The 19,923-nt window shown below is 37.6% G+C and overlaps 1 protein-coding gene across 14 annotated transcripts in view; it reads left to right on the forward strand.

The window, feature by feature from the left end:
• Positions 1–19,923, forward strand: part of LOC140611761 (uncharacterized) — a 112,238-nt gene that overhangs the window by 26,967 nt on the left and 65,348 nt on the right. For 11 of the 14 annotated variants that reach the window (XR_012012924.1, XM_072788610.1, XM_072788609.1 and 8 more), the window contains 5 exons: positions 3,338–3,505; positions 10,812–10,961; positions 13,438–13,479; positions 14,115–14,199; positions 17,756–17,833. Coding sequence is in view for 13 of the 14 variants with exons in the window: in XM_072788610.1 (XP_072644711.1) it covers positions 3,338–3,505; positions 10,812–10,961; positions 13,438–13,479; positions 14,115–14,199; positions 17,756–17,833 (523 nt within the window). In the remaining variant the exon portion in view is untranslated. Of the gene's footprint in view, positions 1–2,092; positions 2,403–3,337; positions 3,506–10,811; positions 10,962–13,437; positions 13,480–14,114; positions 14,200–17,755; positions 17,834–19,923 lie in introns of all 14 variants that reach the window. The other 3 variants (XM_072788616.1, XM_072788617.1, XM_072788615.1) reach the window with 1 other exon arrangement.

Genomic DNA, 19,923 nt, shown 5'->3' on the forward strand with positions numbered 1-19,923 from the left:
TTTGGCTCAGGGTTATGATCTCAGGGTCATGAGACAGAGCCACAGCTCAGAATCCACACTCAGCACCATTTGTGCTTCTTCCTCTCTCTCTCTCTCTCCGCCCCCACCTCTTGTGCATATGCACTGTCTCTTTCTCTCTCTCTCTCTGTCTCTTTCTCTCTCTCTCTCTCAAATAAATAAAATATTTTTTAAAAATAAATAAATGTGGTGAGAAGCCTGGAGGCCACTATCTACATGCCACTTCTGTGTTAGTTTGGTTTTAAGATGAGAAGCCTTAATAAAGTCTAAAAGGACTACCAGGACTTGTGCTCTCACCTCTACCTAATTTACAGGCCGATTTCACTCTCCTGAACCTTCTGCCTGTGTCTCCAATCCAGCAAAGTCTTCCATGTTTCTGAAACATCAGTTAGTCACATTCTGTCCCTTCAACTGACAAATGTATCTTCCCTCCCTTCCCCCTTCCTTCCTCTTTCTCTCTTCTAAGTAATCCCAAGTTATTCTTTAAAGGTCATTTCAAATGAGCTCGTCAAAGAAGCCTTCCTCTCCATAATTGAAATCAGGTGTCAAGTCCCTCCCTAAATTTCTCACCTCAATCTTTAATTTTCCTCTGCAGTACTTTCCAGAGGTTGTGTTAGGCAGTTATTGATGACATTCTCTGTTTAATATCTGTCTTCCCCCTCCTCACTTAAATCCTGTTTTTGAGAGTTGGGCCTGGCTCCCTGTTGCCCAGACCTATCAAGTGCCTTTCTCCTAGTACAGGTCCAAACACTATCTGTTGAATGAATAAAGTAAATAAGAGAAAGACTATTTTATGTCATGCCTTTTTCCCTGTCCATCCCTGCCAGAAAACTATTTCATTCACTTGTTCAATACAGAATTTTTTTATTCCTCTGATGTGCCAATGTTTGTGTGAATTTAATAATAAATCAGACATAGACTCTTTCCTTGAGGTCCATAGAGTCTAGTGGGGCATAAAAGATAGGTTTTCACATGCCTGTTACAGGAGCCTGTAAGGGAAACCACAAACTTTGTCTGTAGGATCAAATTTCTGTCCTCCACAGTTGTCAAAGAAAGACACTGTCCATGGTGGGGGTGGGGGGCCCTCACAAGAGGCTGTGTGACCTCCTGAGTCAGTTGGATTTGAATCCTTCATATTATGTCACGGCTGCTTGGATTCAGAGTCCAACCTGTATGCGCAGGAGCCTCCTAATCTGTAAAACCATCAGTTTCCTAGTGGAAAGGGAACACTGTCTTCATGTAACATGTTTTTAACAGGCTCCTGTAGGTGCTTTGACACTGAAGGAGATGTCCAGGTGGCAAATCAATGGTTAGTATCACTAACCATTAGGGAAATGCAAGTGAAATCCACTGTGAGATATCACACTACACAGCTATCAGAATAGCTAAAATAAAAAATGACAACACCAAATGTTCGTGTGGATGAGGGGAAACTGAATGACTCACACAGTACTGGGGAGAATGTGAAATGGCACAGCCATTCTGGAAAACAGTTGGACAGTTCCTAAGAAATAAAAAATAAAACTATAAAAAAACAAAAAACAAAAACAAAAACAAAAAAACATACCTAGCATATGACCTGGCTCTTCCCATCCTGGGCATTTAGCCCAGAGAAGTGAAGACTTCACGCTGACACAAAAACCTGTACACAGATGTTTATAGTAGCTTTATTAGTGACAGCCAAAACCTGCAGACACTTCGAACTCCTTCAACAGGTAGTTAAGCAAACTGTGATACATCCATATCATGATGTACTACTAAGGGACACCAGGAAATGAACTGTGAATCCTTGCAGCCATCTAGATGAATCTCCAGTTACATCAAATGGGAAAAAGGAAATCCCCAAATTTCATAAACTATGTGATCCCATCTGTATAACATTCTTGAAATGGCAACATTATACACATGGTGAACAGATTTGTGATTGCCAGGGATTAAAGAGGTGGTGGAGGGGGAAAGAAATTTGTGTGGTTGTAATCGGGGAATAGGAAGGACCCTTGTGGTGATGCAAGTGTCTCTGGAAGACTCCATCTGTAAAAAAACTGATGTCATCTCTCTGTGTTATTTATTACAGCTGCAAATGAATCTACAGTTATCTCAAAATAAAATGATTACTTTTAAAAAGTCAAAACTTGGAGGCCAAGATAAGGAAACCAGTATGTCAGTTTGGCAGTTACAACATGAGCTTTGAATATGTGACATCATAATGGCAGTGACCGCGGACCGCTGCGGAATCTTCAGGCTTCAAGCATTTGACAGTACTCTGCCAAGTGCTGTAGACTCACTCGATTTCCCGTCCCGCGAATTGAAGAGAAAAGGATGTTCCCGTCAATCAGAAAGCACGCTGAGCTTACAGGTGGACATTCAAGGCTTCAGCGCATGAGGTAGTCTTCTGATCCACTATTTCTGACCATCCAAACAGACCGGCAATAACAGGAACTGTTCTTTTCTTTTGTTTCCTCTAATACATAGAAACTAATTAGTAACTCCAGCACCAGCTTCCTGAAAAGCTGCTCCTGTTCATAAGATTCAGTGCTGCTGAGCAGAAGGGAGCAGGCTTTATACATCCTTGGGGGAGGCGGAGACACTTTCTTGGCTCCATGAGAGAGCCAACTCTCTCTCTCTGTGAGACAGTTTTCAGTGGATCTATGAAAATACCTGTCTTAGTTATGAAAGAATTTTTACACTCTGCTCAATTGAGTTGTTTTATTACCTATTTTGACCAGGAAGTCCTGTCAGAGCTCAGCCAAGTAATAGCTAAACTCTTGTGTTCAGAAACTTTCTGAGGTTTCCAATATTTTTGTTGATCTTTGAGAATTTTTACCCCAATTTTGAATATTGAATTAGATAAGATGGGGGTCAACTTCCAGGATCTTCAGTTATCTTCATTTTATCTTAACATAAAAGCAATTTGTAATTAATTCTTCACACGTTGTTTTATTTTATATTAGGCCACAAGTTGTCCTGTTTGTTGTTGTTGTTCATTCTCCTTCTTGTAATCTGCTCTACCTTTGGCTTCTTGGCTCTCGCCTACCTAATGGCTCACAATTAGCTCTGCAGCTTTCTCCACCACACCTCTAAGTGTTCGCATGCCCAAGGGCTTTGTCCTTGAAACTGTCCTCCCTCTGCATCAGTTTCCCAAGTGACCTCACCTCTTTCTATAGCTTTCTGTAACTCAGGGATCCCTGATTCTGAGCTCTGGAGCTCTGCTTTGGGGGTTGAGACTACATTTTAGTGTTGTGTGAACCTTGAAACTTGGCATTAAACTATATTGTGTATTTGACCAGTAACTAACTGCTCTGTGTTTGATGTGTTGCAGGAAGACCTCGTCTGTGGAGGTGGACACCCACAGCGAAAGCACTACATCATCTGAGGGTGCCACTCGTACCTTGCTCATCCATGGCCCCGTTGAGCTCAAGAAAGGCTGGAGGAGGCAGAAGTGGCAGCTTTTCTTGTACAGCGATTTATTACTGATGTCTAATACCAAGTAGGTGTACCATGTTTCGTGCTCTTGTGAATCTCAAAAAAATGCATTCCCATTAACCCTTACTATACGAAAACATAACATTTTTTCCCTTTTGTGTTTGCCAATGCTTGAGTCCTTCATTCCATGAGTACTTCTGGAGGTCTTCTTTTGTGTCATGTCCCTGCAGCAAATACAATTGACAATGTGACAGACCAATGTCTCTCCTGCCTGGGACTAACAAATGATAAAATAAGAGGGGGAATGATAATGATTAGTGCTGCTGATAGAAGGTGGATAGGGGGCTGTGCAGAGAGGGTGGGAACATGTTAGGAATAGTCTAGGAGGGCCTCTCTGAGGTGGAGCATTAAAATCAAATCTATGAGAGGAGAAGCAGCCACATTGTGCCTGAGCCATCGAGGCTGAGAGACTTGCAGGTCTACATGGGTACAATCTGACCCCTCAGAGAGAGGGGCTCAGGGAAGCCTGATTTGACTAGAGCCCAGAGCATAGGCCATGCTATCAGATATGATACTATGCTCAGGGGTCTAGTCACACAGGGTCTTCACAGGCCATGGTAAGAAAGTGGAGATATTTTGCCAAAGGATTTGTAATTAGGGTACTAACCAAATCTGATTTATATTTCTAGCAAATTTTTCTGACTGTTGCTAGATAATAGATGGATGGGTAAGCAAGAGTGGAAGCAGGGAGAGTAGTTAGGGGAGGCAATAGTCCTGATGGATGGTATCAGGGCTCTATCTTAGCAGTTTAGTAAAAAGGAAAGATGGAGCAGGGTAGCCCGGGTGGCTCAGGGGTTTAGCTTCGCCTTTAGCTCAGGGCATGATCCTGGAGACCCAGGATTGAGTCCCACATCAGGCTCTCTGCAGGGAGCCTGCTTCTCCCTCTGCCTGTGTCTCTGTTTTTCTCTCTCTCCTCTCTGTGTTTCTCATGAATAAATAAATAAATCTTTAAAAAAAAAAGATGGAGCAGATAGATGGAATGTAGGAGAAAGAATTGACTGTGTGTACTTTCCTCTCAACCCTGAACACAAATGCATTGAATATCCAGTCTAGAACATGATGATTGCTCAATAAATGTCTGGGAGCAGGTCATGGAAGGTCACCTGTTTACTTACTCCATCTCTGTTTGCATTATTCACAAAACGTGGAAGACCAAGAACACTCCCACAAACAAAATATCAAGAAGTTTTTTGGTCATGAGAAAAAACTAACTCCCTCTTTTTTTTTCCTGCTTTCACCCTAGATCTCAGTTATGCCATGTCATAGGTACGACATGCTAGTAATAATTTGGCAAAATGATATACTCATCTGAGTTACATTAATAACAATTTATCAGGGGCTTACTACATGTCAGATATTATGCTAAAAAACTTTATGTACCTAATTTTGTCTAACTTTACAATGACCCTGTGAGATGGGAGTATTTTTATATTGGAGAACCTTGATGCTCAGCAGTCTAATGGATCTGCCCAGGTTACCATATTAGTAATGGACAGAGTCTACATTTGAAATCAGGTCTATTTATTTCAAAGCACAGGCTTTTATTCACTATGTGATGCTACCATTTCTATTCTCTCTTTTTTCCTGAATTTCATACAACATTCCATGAACACCTAGATTCTTTCATTATTGAAATCGACCCTTCCTTTACATTGAGTGAACAACTAACTCCAATCTGCTTGGTAAGAAATAGATCAGAATGCTTAGTGAATTGAAAAATGAAGCAAGTACAGCCATCAAAAAAATCAGAGTCAAAGATAGTAGTAAAATATATTTGAGACTAGGGAAATTGCCCATAGATGTAACCTTGAAGGTGGTGATGTCATAAGGAGGACAAAGAGAAAAGGAATGTCCAGGCCTTGGCATGAGGTCCATATGAAAGACTCTCTTCCTCCTGATAGAAGGCCAAGTCATTATTTTAAAAATGCAGGCTAGTTACCATTCTCTTTATTTAACCAAGGTGGGTATGGGAGACCAAAATATGTGGGATGCATGCTGGGAACCACACTAGGAACATCACAGATGCCTCACCCACCTGGGTTTCTCAGTGATTGAGCATCTGCCTTTGGCTCAGGTCGTGATCCCTGGGTCCTGGGATCGAGTCCCACATCGGGTTCCCCACAGGGAGCCTGCTTCACCCTCTGCCTATGTCTCTGCCTTGCTCTGTGTATCTCTCATGAATAAAGAAAATTTTTCAGGGGAGGAGGGCGGGGGGTGGGAGTGAATGGGTGACGGGCACTGGGGGTTATTCTGTATGTTAGTAAATTGAACACCAATAAAAAATAAATTAAAAAAAATCGAAAAAAAATTTTTTTTTCTCACAGCCCTCCAAGGCCCATATTTTTTATCATCCACAGGCTGCAGAGATGAAAATGGGAACAGAGGAAGTCTCAGAAATGGTCCAGTCATACATAGGGAAATCATGCAAGAGGTTCCAACCCAGGCCTGCCTTCATCAGAAGGCCATGTTCTTCCTTCCATACCATGTTGTACCCTTCCATCCTTAGCCCAAGAGACATGCTAACAAATAGCAAACTCATTTCCTGGTTGTTAGGACCTTGCAGACCATATTCAATTTATAAGGGGAATATGTTCTTCTTTTTTTTTTATCTTTGTAATTATTATAGCATTTAGGGACAGGAGAAGACTTTCCTTTTCTTACTAGAACTATTTATTGTCCTGGGTGCTGCTTACCTCTCAGCGGGTTTTACAGAGCCTATGATGTTCTACTAAAAAGATTTTTAGGGGATCCCTGGGTGGCGCAGCAGTTTGGCACCTGCCTTTGGCCCAGGGCGTGATCCTGGAGACCCGGGATCGAATCCCACATTGGGCTTCCGGTGCATGGAGCCTGCTTCTCCCTCTGCCTGTGTCTCTGCCTCTCTCTCTCTCTGTGACTATCATAAATAAATAAAAAAATTTAAAAAAAGAATCTTTAAAAAAAAAAGATTTTTATATAAAGATAGTGTTGTTTTTCCACTAGAGAGTTGCATCTATTGAAGGGCTGAATTTTTATTTCGAATGGTTCATTACGACAAAACAAGTTGAACATTTTTCATCTTTCACATATTGCTTTTGAGATATGTCCTTATGTCTACTCAAGGGTTTTTATGTGACAAAATCTTTATCAATTTATTTGTTAATGTTCTTTGAAAGAGACTCAGTTCCCAAAAGATTATCTTATATACTTTATATTATACATTGGTAATATTAGAAAATGTAAGTGATCACAGGCATGTTAACTTCATATTTAACCCAAGGTCTTTGATATAGAGAGAACACAGATTTTTAGAATTCCAAGTTCGGGATATCATCATGGTCAGGTTCTGGTGAGAGCTCTTTTTCTGCTTGCACGCGGCTGCCTTCTCACTGTGTACCCCAAGGCATGTCCTCAATGCATGTATGTACACACATACAGATCTCTCCCACTTCTTACAAGACCATCCATCTTACTGGATTAGGACCTGACCTTGATGATCCCATTTAAACTTAATTACCTTCAAAAGCTCTATCTCCAAACATGATGATACTGGCAGAGAGGGCTTTATGGTAAGAAGGCGGGAAAGCAGTGGGAGGGAGACACAATTTCATCCATAGCAGTAGCAAGCAGCACTTAATGCTTGCCACAATCTTTAGAAAACTACTATGAGATCATTCCCATAGTAAATATTTTGGTATATTTTTGATCACTGTTAATATGAAAAAATTTACCTTTTTTTCTAGAAGGAAAAAACTAAGAAGAAATAGCCCCTGAAATAAAAAAACATATTTCATCCCTGTCATGCCTTGGTCTTACATGGAGGAATCAATACCCTCAATCAATCTATTCAAATGAATAATCTGAGTTTAGTGCCTAATTTTTCCAATTAGCCATAAAAAAGGGGGTAGGCTGACCCAGGTTCCATTTTACCTCAGCTCACCCTCAGGCTTCAGCTGGAGACTCTCTCATCTTTAGGTTGACACTACAGAATTTAACAGAATTGAATAAATAGTTGATTAATTTCTACCTATTTTTCAGTCAGAATTAGTGAATTTTGGCTTGTGTGTAATAATGAGGGGAATTAAATGTTTCTTCACACAGAAATTCTATTTCTCTAGTTGTACAAGATGTTACTAATAGTGAAAATTGGGGATTTTTCTCACTTCTTTCATACACTAGAAACTTGTGTTCACAAGAATTGAAGTCAAATGGAATCTTCCTTATCATTTTTGGTATTCATTAGAATACTAAATAAGTTATTTTTCAAATAAAAATTACTTTAAAAATTAAAGTACTTTAAAGTACTTTAAAAATTAAAATAAAAATTACTTTATTTTTAAGAACAGTATCTACTTGGGGCCCTTGGGTGACTCAGTGGTTGAGTGTCTGTGTTTGGCTTAGGTCATGGTCCCAGGGTCCTATAATCAAGTCCCTCACCAGGCTCCCCAGAGGGAGCCTGCTTCTCCCTCTGCCTATGTCTTTGCCTTCTCTCTCTCTGTGCCTCTCGTGAATAAATAAAATAAATATTTTAAAAAGAGAGAAGAGTATCTATTTGATAAAATATTAAGATATTTGTACTAGTAGAAACCCGTGAAGAATTTAGAAAAAGGGACTGAACTTAGCTCACACCCTCTTTAGACATCACATTCCTCATCATTAGTTATTAAGGAATGTAGAAATGAAATAAAAAATGAATTTAATTTGGTCAAAAGATGAAGATGACTATTAACTCACTGTCATGAAATGACGAATAGTTACAGAATAGACTATGACCCCTGCTCCCAACATTTGTAAGAGAATGCCTCTATCTTAGAAAACAGGATATCTCCCTAGAATCCTGCAAAACTCCCCAGTTCACTGGGGCTTACCTTCTGGCATAAAGATTAAGGTAGTGGAAAGCAAGAAGGACATCATGTTAATACAACTATAATAAATGACTATTTTTATAAATAAAAACTGCAGTTCTCCTCCTCTTCTTCTTGAGTCAGTTTACAGTAGATTAACACTTTCTAATTTCTGCTTAGATAATCCAATTGGGTCAGTGATTGAGAGTAAAGAAACACAGTAAGACCTTAGAAGAATCTATTGAAGTATAAAGCTTTGTTGTAACACGTTTTAAATATTTCCAAGCTAGCAACTGGCTTTATTAATATAATGCCTTGAGATTTATCCTCTCACTCCCAATATAAATCCCATGAGAAAGCTGGGCTGATGGCTCTGGGGACAGAAATGAGGCTGAGGTTAGGAAAGATGAAAAGGTTACTTCACGGTCAAGTGGTTACAAACATGGGCTTATGAGTTAGGCTGTCTGGGTTCAAACCCTGTTTCCTGCATTTGACAATTTATTTAAACTTTCTGTGAGTTTCCTTATTTGTAAAATGGAGTTATTAGAGATCATCTAGTGTAGTTGCTTGAGGATTAAATTTTTTATATTTATATTTATAAAATATTTAGAACAGAGCTTGGCATATGATAAGTGTTCAAAACGTTATAGGAGAGTAGAAACCACACTCTGGGCTCTAGGATAATTCCTTGGTTCAACTAATCCTGGTGCTTTATTGAACTAAGGTTATTGGATGGCTTTTTCCAGGTCAATGTATTTGGAAGTTTCCACACAGGATCTTAGGTGTCTGTATATACACAGATACCTATATTAGAAAGAAAAAAATCTGTAAAAACAAGCAGATACCTGTCTATCATTCCCCTTGGGCATATATTTCTGACATGACAATGCCTTTGGAATTACTATCTAGAAAAATGATTTTATCTGTTAATTGACTATGTTCCATAAAAATCTTCAAGCACATAGATACAGGCACTTGGCTGTAATGTTGAAATAAAAAAATGTTGAAATAAAAAATGTGGAAAGATGTTGGTATCCATCATATTCATATTCATTGTGTCCTAAGCTTTGAATCTACATTATCCTTCAAGTGGGCTTCCTAAAAGATTATTTTTATTTCATAAATCCCACTGAAGTGTTTTAGCTCTAATTGTTCCATGAATCAGTGGAGTCGTAGGGATTTTTGCACATGAGGTGTCTTTCATCTCAGTTTAGTTCAGTGTTTTCCACATGTGTTTCTGAATACTAAGGAGTTCCAGAGTGGAGGATCCAAGTTCCCCAGGCATTCCTTATAGGACCTGTAACTGTTTAAATCTCAAGCCCACCTGCGAGTCAAAGTTGTGAATTAACCAAATTAATCAATTAATTAATCAACCAAAATAAATCAATGGTGGTTTTCATCTTTGAGGTCAAAGAAGATTAGGCAGAAATTATCAAAAACCCATTTCACCCCTTCTTACTCCTCAGAGAAATGGGAAGTATCCATGACTTACATATAAGACCTCCGGACCACTGATCTTGGATTGATTGATGGACAGATGGATGGATGGATGGATGATTTTTCAGTTGGGCTCAGTCTGTAGGCTAACAATTTTTTTTGTTTTAGCCAGAATCTATGGGAAAATGGTATGGACAAAATTTTAAGAAGGCAAATTGAAAATAACCTATGCTTTAAAGGCTAGAAAATATTTTTAAAATTAAGGTTGAAAGTAACTTTTAAATCTTTCTGATCCAAGCTTGTTTTTTTTTGTTGTTGTTGTTTTGATTTCATCTCTCTCCCTCACACTCTTTAAAAGGTTTATTTATTTGTTTGTTTGTTTATTTATTTATTTATTTATTTATTTATTTATTTTAGAGAGAGAGCAAGCATGAGTGGGGGGAGTGGCAGAGGGAGAGAGGAACCCGACTCCTCATTGAGTGGTGAGCCCTACATAGGGGCATGATCTCAAAAGCCTGAGATCATGGCCCAAGCCAAAACCAAGAGTTGGATGCTTAACTGACTGAGCCACCCAGGTGCCCTTGGTTTGTCTCTCTTAAGAAAAAAATTGTATAACTATTTTTATAAGTCATGTATCAGGTACCTTTGTTCAGCCCCTCAAACACTTTTCGAAGTATGCAAGTCATAAATGAATAATTAACTGCAATAATAGCCATAAAAATTATGTGTAATAAGTACCAAATCCAGCAATAGCAAATGAATTAATGGTTTTCCTACAAAGCTCTAAAATATACAGTGGTTACTCAAAACTCACCATTCAAAAATATGGCTGCTTGCTGCCATTAGAGTGTTTTCAGGTTTCCAAGCCAGAGTTTGCTCAACACACACATTGCAAAGGCCCATCTAACCATTTGCTGTGTGTGCACAGAGGGTAATAGAGATGTGGGAGACCTGATTTGCCCCAGAGCATGAGAACTGGTCTCTAATAAGCACAGCTACTCCCATAACATTTTTGAAATGTACTAACAGAGGTCATGTTTGGGATCTTTCTAGGTATAAGAAAAACTTTAAGATAAAAAAGAAAATACCACTGAACACCATGTGGATTGCCAACTGCATGGATACAGTGGGAGATGCCAACATCCGTTCTGGGAGGTCCTTTGTGTTGGGCTGGCCCACGGTGAACTTCGTGGCCACCTTCAGGTAAGACCGATGCCTTGGTGTCCTGTATCTACATGGCTTGAAAAGGATAACATTGTAATCTATTGTCTACCAAGCTGGTGACTCACTTTTTGACCTCCCATGACACTTGTTTTGCCTTGTACTCGGCCTAAGAAGGTGCTTATATCCACATGGAAACAAGTTATGTATAGTGGGAACTACTGGAGTAATTTCCTTCAGTTTTGATCAATGGTTTTTCAAATGGGCTCTAGTAGCCACCTGAGGAGTTAGGAGTTCTAGTTCTGTGGAAGGAGAATCAACAGAATGAGGTTCAAAATCTCCTCTCCAAGATCCTGCCCTCTGATTCCCAGGGAGTATCTGCATTTTTAAATCACCGGAATAGATTTCTTGAGCAAGTACTATTAAAGGGTCCAATTAAACTTGAAAAATTGCTTTTACACTCCCACGTTAATTCCCTTAACAACAGTATGTAATTATACAAATAAACTGATCATGCCGTTGAATACTAGGTTGCCTGAATTGCTGTGTACAGATTATCTTAGTTGGTGATGATCTAAAACAAAATATGATTCCATTGAGTAGAGGTTAGTTGTGTAAGACACATTCTTAGGCTGACAAGAGGATGGGGAATGTGGATCTCGACCCTGGATATCCTGAGTAGACACCTCTGAGTTTACAGGGATCATGCCACACTTGCATCTCTGTTTGAAACATCCACACCCCAAGCCTCATTCCTGTTTTATGTGGTTGTACTTAACATACTGCTTTCTTCTCCTCACCCCACTCCACCAAAATCTCACAGGTCATCATAAATGTAAGACAACAAAAATCTTTACAAGTTGTTAATTTATTAATCCTATAATGCAGCTGTTGACTTAATGAAAAATTTTCAAATCTTATTAGGAAGAAACATGTATTTATATCCTCTCTGCAGGTCTTCTTTTCCATAAAGATCATCAGTTCCCATTGCTTAATATCTTCTCCAGGTTGCAAGAGGATGGAAAGAGTTTCAAATGGGAATTAAAAAGAAAAAGGGAATATATAAAGTGTTTGGTAGGGGGATGTCCAAAAAAAAAATTCCCCCTAATAGGAGGAAAATGTGGAAGCCATTTAACTATTAGTTAAAAAGGCTGTATAAATATATAGAAGGCATTTATAACAACATCTGGCACCTAATGCTTTTGTTATTGATTATTATTACTGTTCTGTGGATTGGCACGAGTAACTAGAAGCTGTGTCTATGCACCTAGGCAGGTTGGGACACTAAATGGGCATTCTACTTTCTTGATGCGACAGGTCCTGAAATGGTGATGGAGAGGGTGCGGAGTAGTGTTGCTGGTAGAATTATACAATGTGACAGCCACCGTGGACAGTTTGATGGCTCCTCAATAAGTGAAACACAATTACATATGACCTCCAGACACATATCCAAGAGAAAGGAAAATATATGTCCATGCAAAAATTAATACACAAACATTTGTAGCAGCATTGTTGACAATAGCAAAAGAAAGAAAGAAAGAAAGAAAGAAAGAAAGAAAGAAAGAAAGAAAGAAAGAAAGAAAGAAAGAAAGGAAGAGAAAGAAATAAACCAAGTGTTTATCAACAAATATACGAAATGTGGTACAGGAGCTAGGGACAGGAGGGAAGGGAGAGTGACTGCTTAATAGACACATGTTTGCTTTGGGGTGATAAACATGTTCAGTCACGATGATTGCACAGAACGATGAATATACTAAAGGTCACTAATGGTCAATTTTCTTTTATGTGTAATTTACCACAATAAAAAAAATGCTGGTAAGTGGTAAGCCCACGTGTGAATGAGCCTTAAGACATTTGCAACTTTGGATATTAAATGCTGTGAAAATTTTAGCAGAGAACATACTGATCTTTAGTAGTTTTGCATCAGGGGATTGATCTTTCTCAGAAGATCACAGTGATGAAGAATACGGTTTTTAGGAACTAATTTAACATATTACAATCTGCCATATGTATAAAGAAATAAAAATATTACAGGTGTTTTTTCTGAAAAAGATATTCTTGTTTCTGAGCCAAGACAGTTCCATCAAATTGCTAAATTTCTTAAATGTGATTTAATTTGAATGGTAATATTCTTTATATCCGAATAGCCCTTGCAGCTGCAGGAACACTCTGAGCTATAATTAACCTTTTTCCAGTTCTGGAAACTAAATATCAAAGTGGTTAACAACATGCCCGTGATCACATAGCTTGCATCACATAGTCACAATTAAGTTTTCAGATTTGAAATCAACTTTTCTTCCTCTTTAGGATCTACTTCCCATTGCTTTAATACCACTCACAGATGAGTGGTATTAAAGAAGAGTCCACCAAAAGCCCAACTCTAAGGGGAGTACAATTTACACATCGACATCCCTTAACAATGGGCTCCTGATATTTTTAATCTGGAATGGTGATCTTAATATGTTATAGGAGTATTGTACATTCCTCAATTTTTTTCTTCTCATTTTTTAAATTGCAGTTCTTCAGAACAAAAGGAAAAATGGCGTTCTTACCTTCAAAGGTATTTTGTCAGTGTATTATTATAAGTCTTTAACCCATGATGGAAAAAATGTAGATCTCTTCAAAGCAGTGCCCCCAAACTATGTTCCCTCCCCTTAGTAGAAATTGTTACACTATCCTCCAATGATTTCTTATTTAATTGTACCCTGGCCATTACTACAAATAACCTGCTCTCCTTTACATGCATATATTGCTTATTTTTTATGAAATTCTGGTTATCACTCTCATCTTCCCCCACTCTCCAACCTCATGATTATAGCTAACATTATTCTCAAAACATATATTAAATTTCCATAAGTGCAGTTTACCCTACTGAGTAATGCTGAAATCAACTTCTAATTCCTACATTTGAAGGTGCTAGTATGCCCTCTGGTCTAGCTAGGCAGGAAAGCTTTGGTGACTGGATCTGCTGGTCAAATCTCACATGACGAGAGTGATCCATTGTTTTCCGAGTCACAGCTTATTTTCCTGAAATATTTTTGCATGTTTCCTTCCGACCCAAAATTTGGTTTTGCTGAGCTTATTTATATGCATTTAAAAATAACAAAGTATGTTGAAAATATGATCAACATAAATTGATTGGAAAATAAGGTAATTTATCCTACTCTATTTTGGGTTACTATCAAATTCGATTAGGTACATCATGCTAGCCAAAGAGAAGGAGCAGCCAAAAAGCATTCTCCTCAAAATCTTCACTGAGAACATCAAGAACTGTGCCTGTGTGAGTATTTTTAAGACCAACAATTAAATTCTGAGTTCCTAATTCTGACTGAATGAAAAAGATGGAGATAGAGGTGGAGACACAGAGAGGGAGGAAGCAGTGAGTTGGGGAGAGAGGAAAGAGAGAGCAAAAGGTAGGAAGAGAGAGAGAATATTTAGAAAAGTACCATGAGGAAAAATGTATTTTCCCCCTCTCCATGTACCTCTTTATAGACCTAAAAACTGCGTCCTAGGTAATATGAAGCAAGAGGAATACATACTACAGTGCTTAAGCAAGGAAAGAGTATTGGATGTTAAGTGTCTATAACATTTCTCTGGATCCTTCTAATTGATTATAGTGGCTTGTAATACAGTGATTTAGAATCAACCTTTTTTTTTCCAATGGCCAGCACTTACATACAGAATGGTCTGGATTGTCCCCACAGTCCTTTTTCCCCTCCAGATATTTTATTTGGTATAACTATAAACTCAGAGAAAAGTTGTAAGTATAAAAGTAATACAAAAAGACCCCGTATACTCTTTATCTAGATTCACCTAATGGTAACACTTTATTCCATTTGCTTTATCACTTATTTTCTTTCTGTCTATTACATGTATGTGTATACTTACGTTTGAGGGTCATACATACACTATGGCCCTTTTTCCTTAAACCTAAGCATTTCTTAAGAATAAAGATATTCTACAGTTATCACCTTTAGTGAATTTAACCTTGGCATAATACTTTACTCTGCCATTCCCATTCTCATTTTGTCAGTTGACCTCAATAATGTCTCCTTTCTAGTACAGGATCCACTTAAGGATCAGGTGTTTCATTGAGTAGTTATGTCAAATGCAGAGGAGTTTTGAAAAGTCTTTTGTTCCAAGGAATATCAAGATTGAATTGAACTAAGAGGGATGACACTTTTAAGGGATCAGCATATTTCTATTTCTATTTCTTTATACCGTGGGGAGAAAAAAATCAAACCAATTGGCCCAGTTTTGTGTGTAAAATTTGATTTCTGAAATTGTAGTACAGTAGCCAAGACATTTACAGTGATGAACAAGATACTTTGGGTATCTTTAAATGGTATTTTTTTTTGTGGTTGTTGTTATAGTTTGAAGTAGCTCTAGATCACACAAAACATTATTTGAAGGAGGAAAAAAAAGGTATTCCTGGCTAAAGCAAAAGCCATGCAAATATTTTGATCTGTTGCTAAGTGCAGGCTAGATGCACTGCATGAAGGAGAGAGAATTCTCTAGCAGCAGAGCACATTCTCGTCTCTGCCTTTGATATCAATTGTGGCAGTGGTTTACATTCAGAACTTTCCTTGGAAAATTACCTTGAATTTTTTAAAAATCAACTTTATTGAGGTATAGTTTGGGTGAAATAAACATTTCTGATGTTCTTTCACCCATTCTTAAAGATCCAAGTTTCCCACTGCACTGTTTCACTTCATCGTAGAAAGATGATTCTTAGCATTCCTTGTGCAAAACTGGTGCAAACAGATTTACTTAATTTCTTTTATCTGAATATGGCTTTATTTCACACTGACTCTTGAAGGATATTTTTGGGGATGTAGAATTTTGTTTGCAGATTTTTTCCTTTTAGTCCTTTAGAGATGTTCCAGTCTTTTGGTCTTGATGCTTTCTGATGAGTAGTCTGTGATTAAACATTAACCCTCAGTAGGTGATTTGTCATTTTTTCTCTAGCTGCTTTCAAGTTTTCTCTTTATTTTTGGTTTTTAGCAGTGTGGCTAGGAAGTACCTAAGCATGGTTTTCTTTGAATCTGTCCTATTTGACATATTCTGAATTTCTTGAATTTATAAATTGATGCCTTCACCAAATTTGGGAAATTTTAATCATTATTACATCAAATATTTCCTTCCTCATTATTTCTCTTTCTCTCCTCCTGACAGTTCCATTCTTTGCATATCAGACACTTTCACATTGTTCAGAGATCTCTCAGGCTCTGTTAATTTTTTGAATCTTTTCCCCCCTTTTCTTCTTCACACTGGATAATTTCTAGTATCTATTTTCAAATCACTACTTCTTTTCATCATCTCCATTATTCAATGTAGCCTCGTCAATAAATTTTTAAAAAATATTTTTTCAGATAGAAATTTCTATTTTTAAATATTTTTCCTCTCAAAAAAGGAAAAGTCATAAATACTTCTTATTTCTACAAAAATAGAGGCAATAGATGCCTCTATTTTTGTTTATTGTGAGCACATTTTCATTTGTATCATTGAGCATTATTGTAATAGCTGTTTTTGGCTAATAGTCTAAGCATCTAGATCATCTCAGGTGTGGCTTCAGCTCCTGAAAATTGATCTCATTTTCCTGGTTCTTCACATATTAAGTAACAGTTTGACTCATGAACAAAAACTAACTTTTCTTTTTCTTTTGAATTATTTCAAAAAATAGTTTGTTTTTCTGAAGTTATTTGTTTAGAGAGAGTTCCTTCTAATGGAATTTGTCTGTTGGGAGATCTTACAACATGCAGGAAAATATACATACATCCCTTGAATTACTATTTGAATGACTATTGAATTACTTTTGGACCATCTGTGATATCAAGCAATTGCATTCAATTCATAAGAAGAAAAATACAATGAAAGGACAAGGAATGAATTATGAAAGAGTTTCTTTTAACTTTGCTTTTAATATTTTCAAGGCCTGTGGGTGTCCACTTGTGCTGTTTCTTCTTTATGCACTGTTTCCCGAAGGACACAGACCCCATTGCCTAAAAATGTTACAAAAACTGTATGCATAGTAAATGTTCTGGTTACATATTCTCTTATTTTAAAATGACTTTTATAATTGAGATAGTTTTATAGATCCATCTCAGATTCCTATTAACTCCTTTCAGAAAATTTTCTGTAAACTTTTCCTAGTTGTATGGAGCAGTTTCTCAATGTATGGTCTGATAGAGAGCTATTATAAGTATCTACTCACTGGCAGAGTTGTGAATGGAACATAAACTTCTAACATTTCCAGTCTCATTTCCTAGATTCATTGGTTTTATTTGTCTTAACAGATTGCAACAATGGAAGTCTTAGTTAACCATGATGCCTGACAAAGAAAATACAGACTAAATAGTAGTTTTTAAAAAGTGTCTTTCATAGCCCGTTCTTATCTGATTTTACTGAAACCGACTATGTAATTACAAAGGAACTAAGCCATACTATACAAACACAACTCAGTAAGAGAGGAAAGTATCTAGTGCTTTCCTTTAATACTATCCCCCTCCCACCATTTTGGAAATAGCCTTATGGAGCTGAGGGTCACCCCATGTGCCCTCTTGGAATTCTCAGTTTTTCTCTTCCTTGCTTCAGCTGCTGTATTTTGTATGCCACAAATTCTTGGAGGGAAATATATGTTTTACATGTTTCCTACTAGCTTCATGTTATATAAAAAAATGAAAATATAATTAAGGGTTCGTGTTCTACACGTGCTTTACTTTGTCATTACCTGAAAACAAGCTTTACCTCTGGAGTATGGATAATAATTTGACATTTGGTCAGATGCTTTAAATCTAAAAACATTTGTAGCAATTTTTCTTATTTATTTTTTACAGTCTGTAACTGTAACAGTGACAAATTCTGACACGGCAAATGACACTATCAACATGTTACTAACAATGCTGGGAATAACCGTAAGTTGCCTACAAACTATTTTTAGTTTACCAACCAACTTTGACTTTTGAGATTTGTGTCTGTGTGTATGTGTGTGTATGTGTGTGTTGTGCACCTCCCATCATAAGACAGCTGATTATTGTAGATAACATAGTCATATTTTGTCCTTCCAACTTTAAAAATTGAAAGCAGCAGAGCTATAGTATTAGCTTATAAATGAGTGCTATTCTTATATTCCCATTTTAAATTTTCTGCAAATTCAAAGTCATAGCCTAAAATTGGGCTATAATTTGAGAATGCTAATAACAACATGCAGTTTATTCTTTATATTTTTAATACAGACAATAAAAATGTTTCTAAATTTCTTTTTTGTTGTTGTTGTTTCTAAATTTCTAAATATTTCCTCCTCTATTGGACTCTTCTTTCTGTGTTTTCAATTCTGATACGTCCCCATCCCTATTGACCCTAGTTATCACACAAGGAAGAACTCAATCTGTTTAATGAATCCTAAATTACATGTTCTGTTGTACCTTTTGACATAAAGACTACATGGCTACAAGCTACCTCCTTTTGATGCAGATCCTGAGGATGAAGCAGCTCATATCCTTTAGGAACTGGTAAAGACAAAGACAAGTTCTGAATAAGACCATGGATCTGGGGCATTTGTACATAGCACTTTCATCGTGTTTTGGCTTTAACTCTCTGTTCTTTACCTTTTGATGGTGCTCGTGTGAGTTGCTGATATCTTTTTATGAAAGAGAAATAAATTTGAGGATGAGGTTTTATAAGGGAAAAGAGAAGGACAGTGATAGATGGAGAGAACCAAAGGGAGCACTTGGAAAGCACAGCTTCTTATCCAAAATCCTCTGTAAATGTGACGTGACATAATCATAAGATTGTTTGTAAATTCTATCTGACCCAATGGTATAATAAAGCCCTTTAAAACTTCAGAGCAGGGATCCCTGGGTGGCGCAGTGGTTTAGCGCCTGCCTTTGGCCCAGGGCACGATCCTGGAGACCCAGGATCGAATCCCACGTCGGGCTCCCGGTGCATGGAGCCTGCTTCTCCCTCTGCCTATGTCTCTGCCTCTCACTCTCTCTCTGTGTGACTGTCATAAATAAATAAAAAAAATTTAAAAAAAAAAAAAAAAAAAAAAAAAAAAAAAAACTTCAGAGCAACTAGAATTTGGCAGAAGAGATCAATGATTTCTGTACAAACAACATTTAATAATACATCCAAAATAAAATTGAATTTATATGTACTGACTAAAGCACATCTTTACATACATTTCTACCCTGTATGATATATAAACCCCAAGTAAGAATTAAATCCTGGAAAAGAGAGTGAGTGGTTTGAGAGATGAAGGTGGGGAGATTGATTAATGATTTAACTCATTTTATTTCACGTTTGTGATTTTCTTTGCTTAAAGTGATCAATGTCACTAGGCAAAGAATTTCTATTTTAATGAAGAACTGGGGTTATTTGGCTTTATGTATACCTGATTTAAAGGATTCCAGCATGGCATTTCCAAACCCTACCCTACCTTATTAGCTCTTACTTCTTATTTGCAACACAATCTTGAGCAGATTTAGCTGTGTGTGTGTGTTTGTGTGTGTGTGTGTATCTGTGTCTGTGCCCATCCAAACCTGTGACATTCCTTCATAAGGTGAAGGCCATGATTTTTAATCAAGAGTCAAGGGCACATGGTAACTATTACCAATAATTCCATTTCAAACATTTTTTGTTTTAGTCTCCTGGAAGACTCTTTAAAATAGTTCAGCAATCTTTATAATTTACAATTGGGATTTCCGGTACTACTGGGAAATAATTCTGCTGGGAGTAATCGTTTTCTGCATCTGACATGTTGTCTAGAGTCCTCATCCTTTCTCTCCCTAAAGTGGGGTTTGCCTGCCCCAAAGCCAGTGGCTGACTTCCATCCACTATCTCCTCAAGGTCTCTTGGGCATTTGTCTCCTTTTGCTCAGGGCTGCTGAGCTATTGATGCCTCTCAAGTTACTTTGCTCAGGATTAGTCATAGCAGAGTATATGGCTCTCTGGACAACATGCATCTCTGGGCAGGGACATTTGGAGACAAAAGCCAACACTACCCA

Source organism: Canis lupus, chromosome 20 (genome assembly GCF_048164855.1).
Source record: "Canis lupus baileyi chromosome 20, mCanLup2.hap1, whole genome shotgun sequence".
Lineage (NCBI taxonomy): Eukaryota > Metazoa > Chordata > Mammalia > Carnivora > Canidae > Canis > Canis lupus.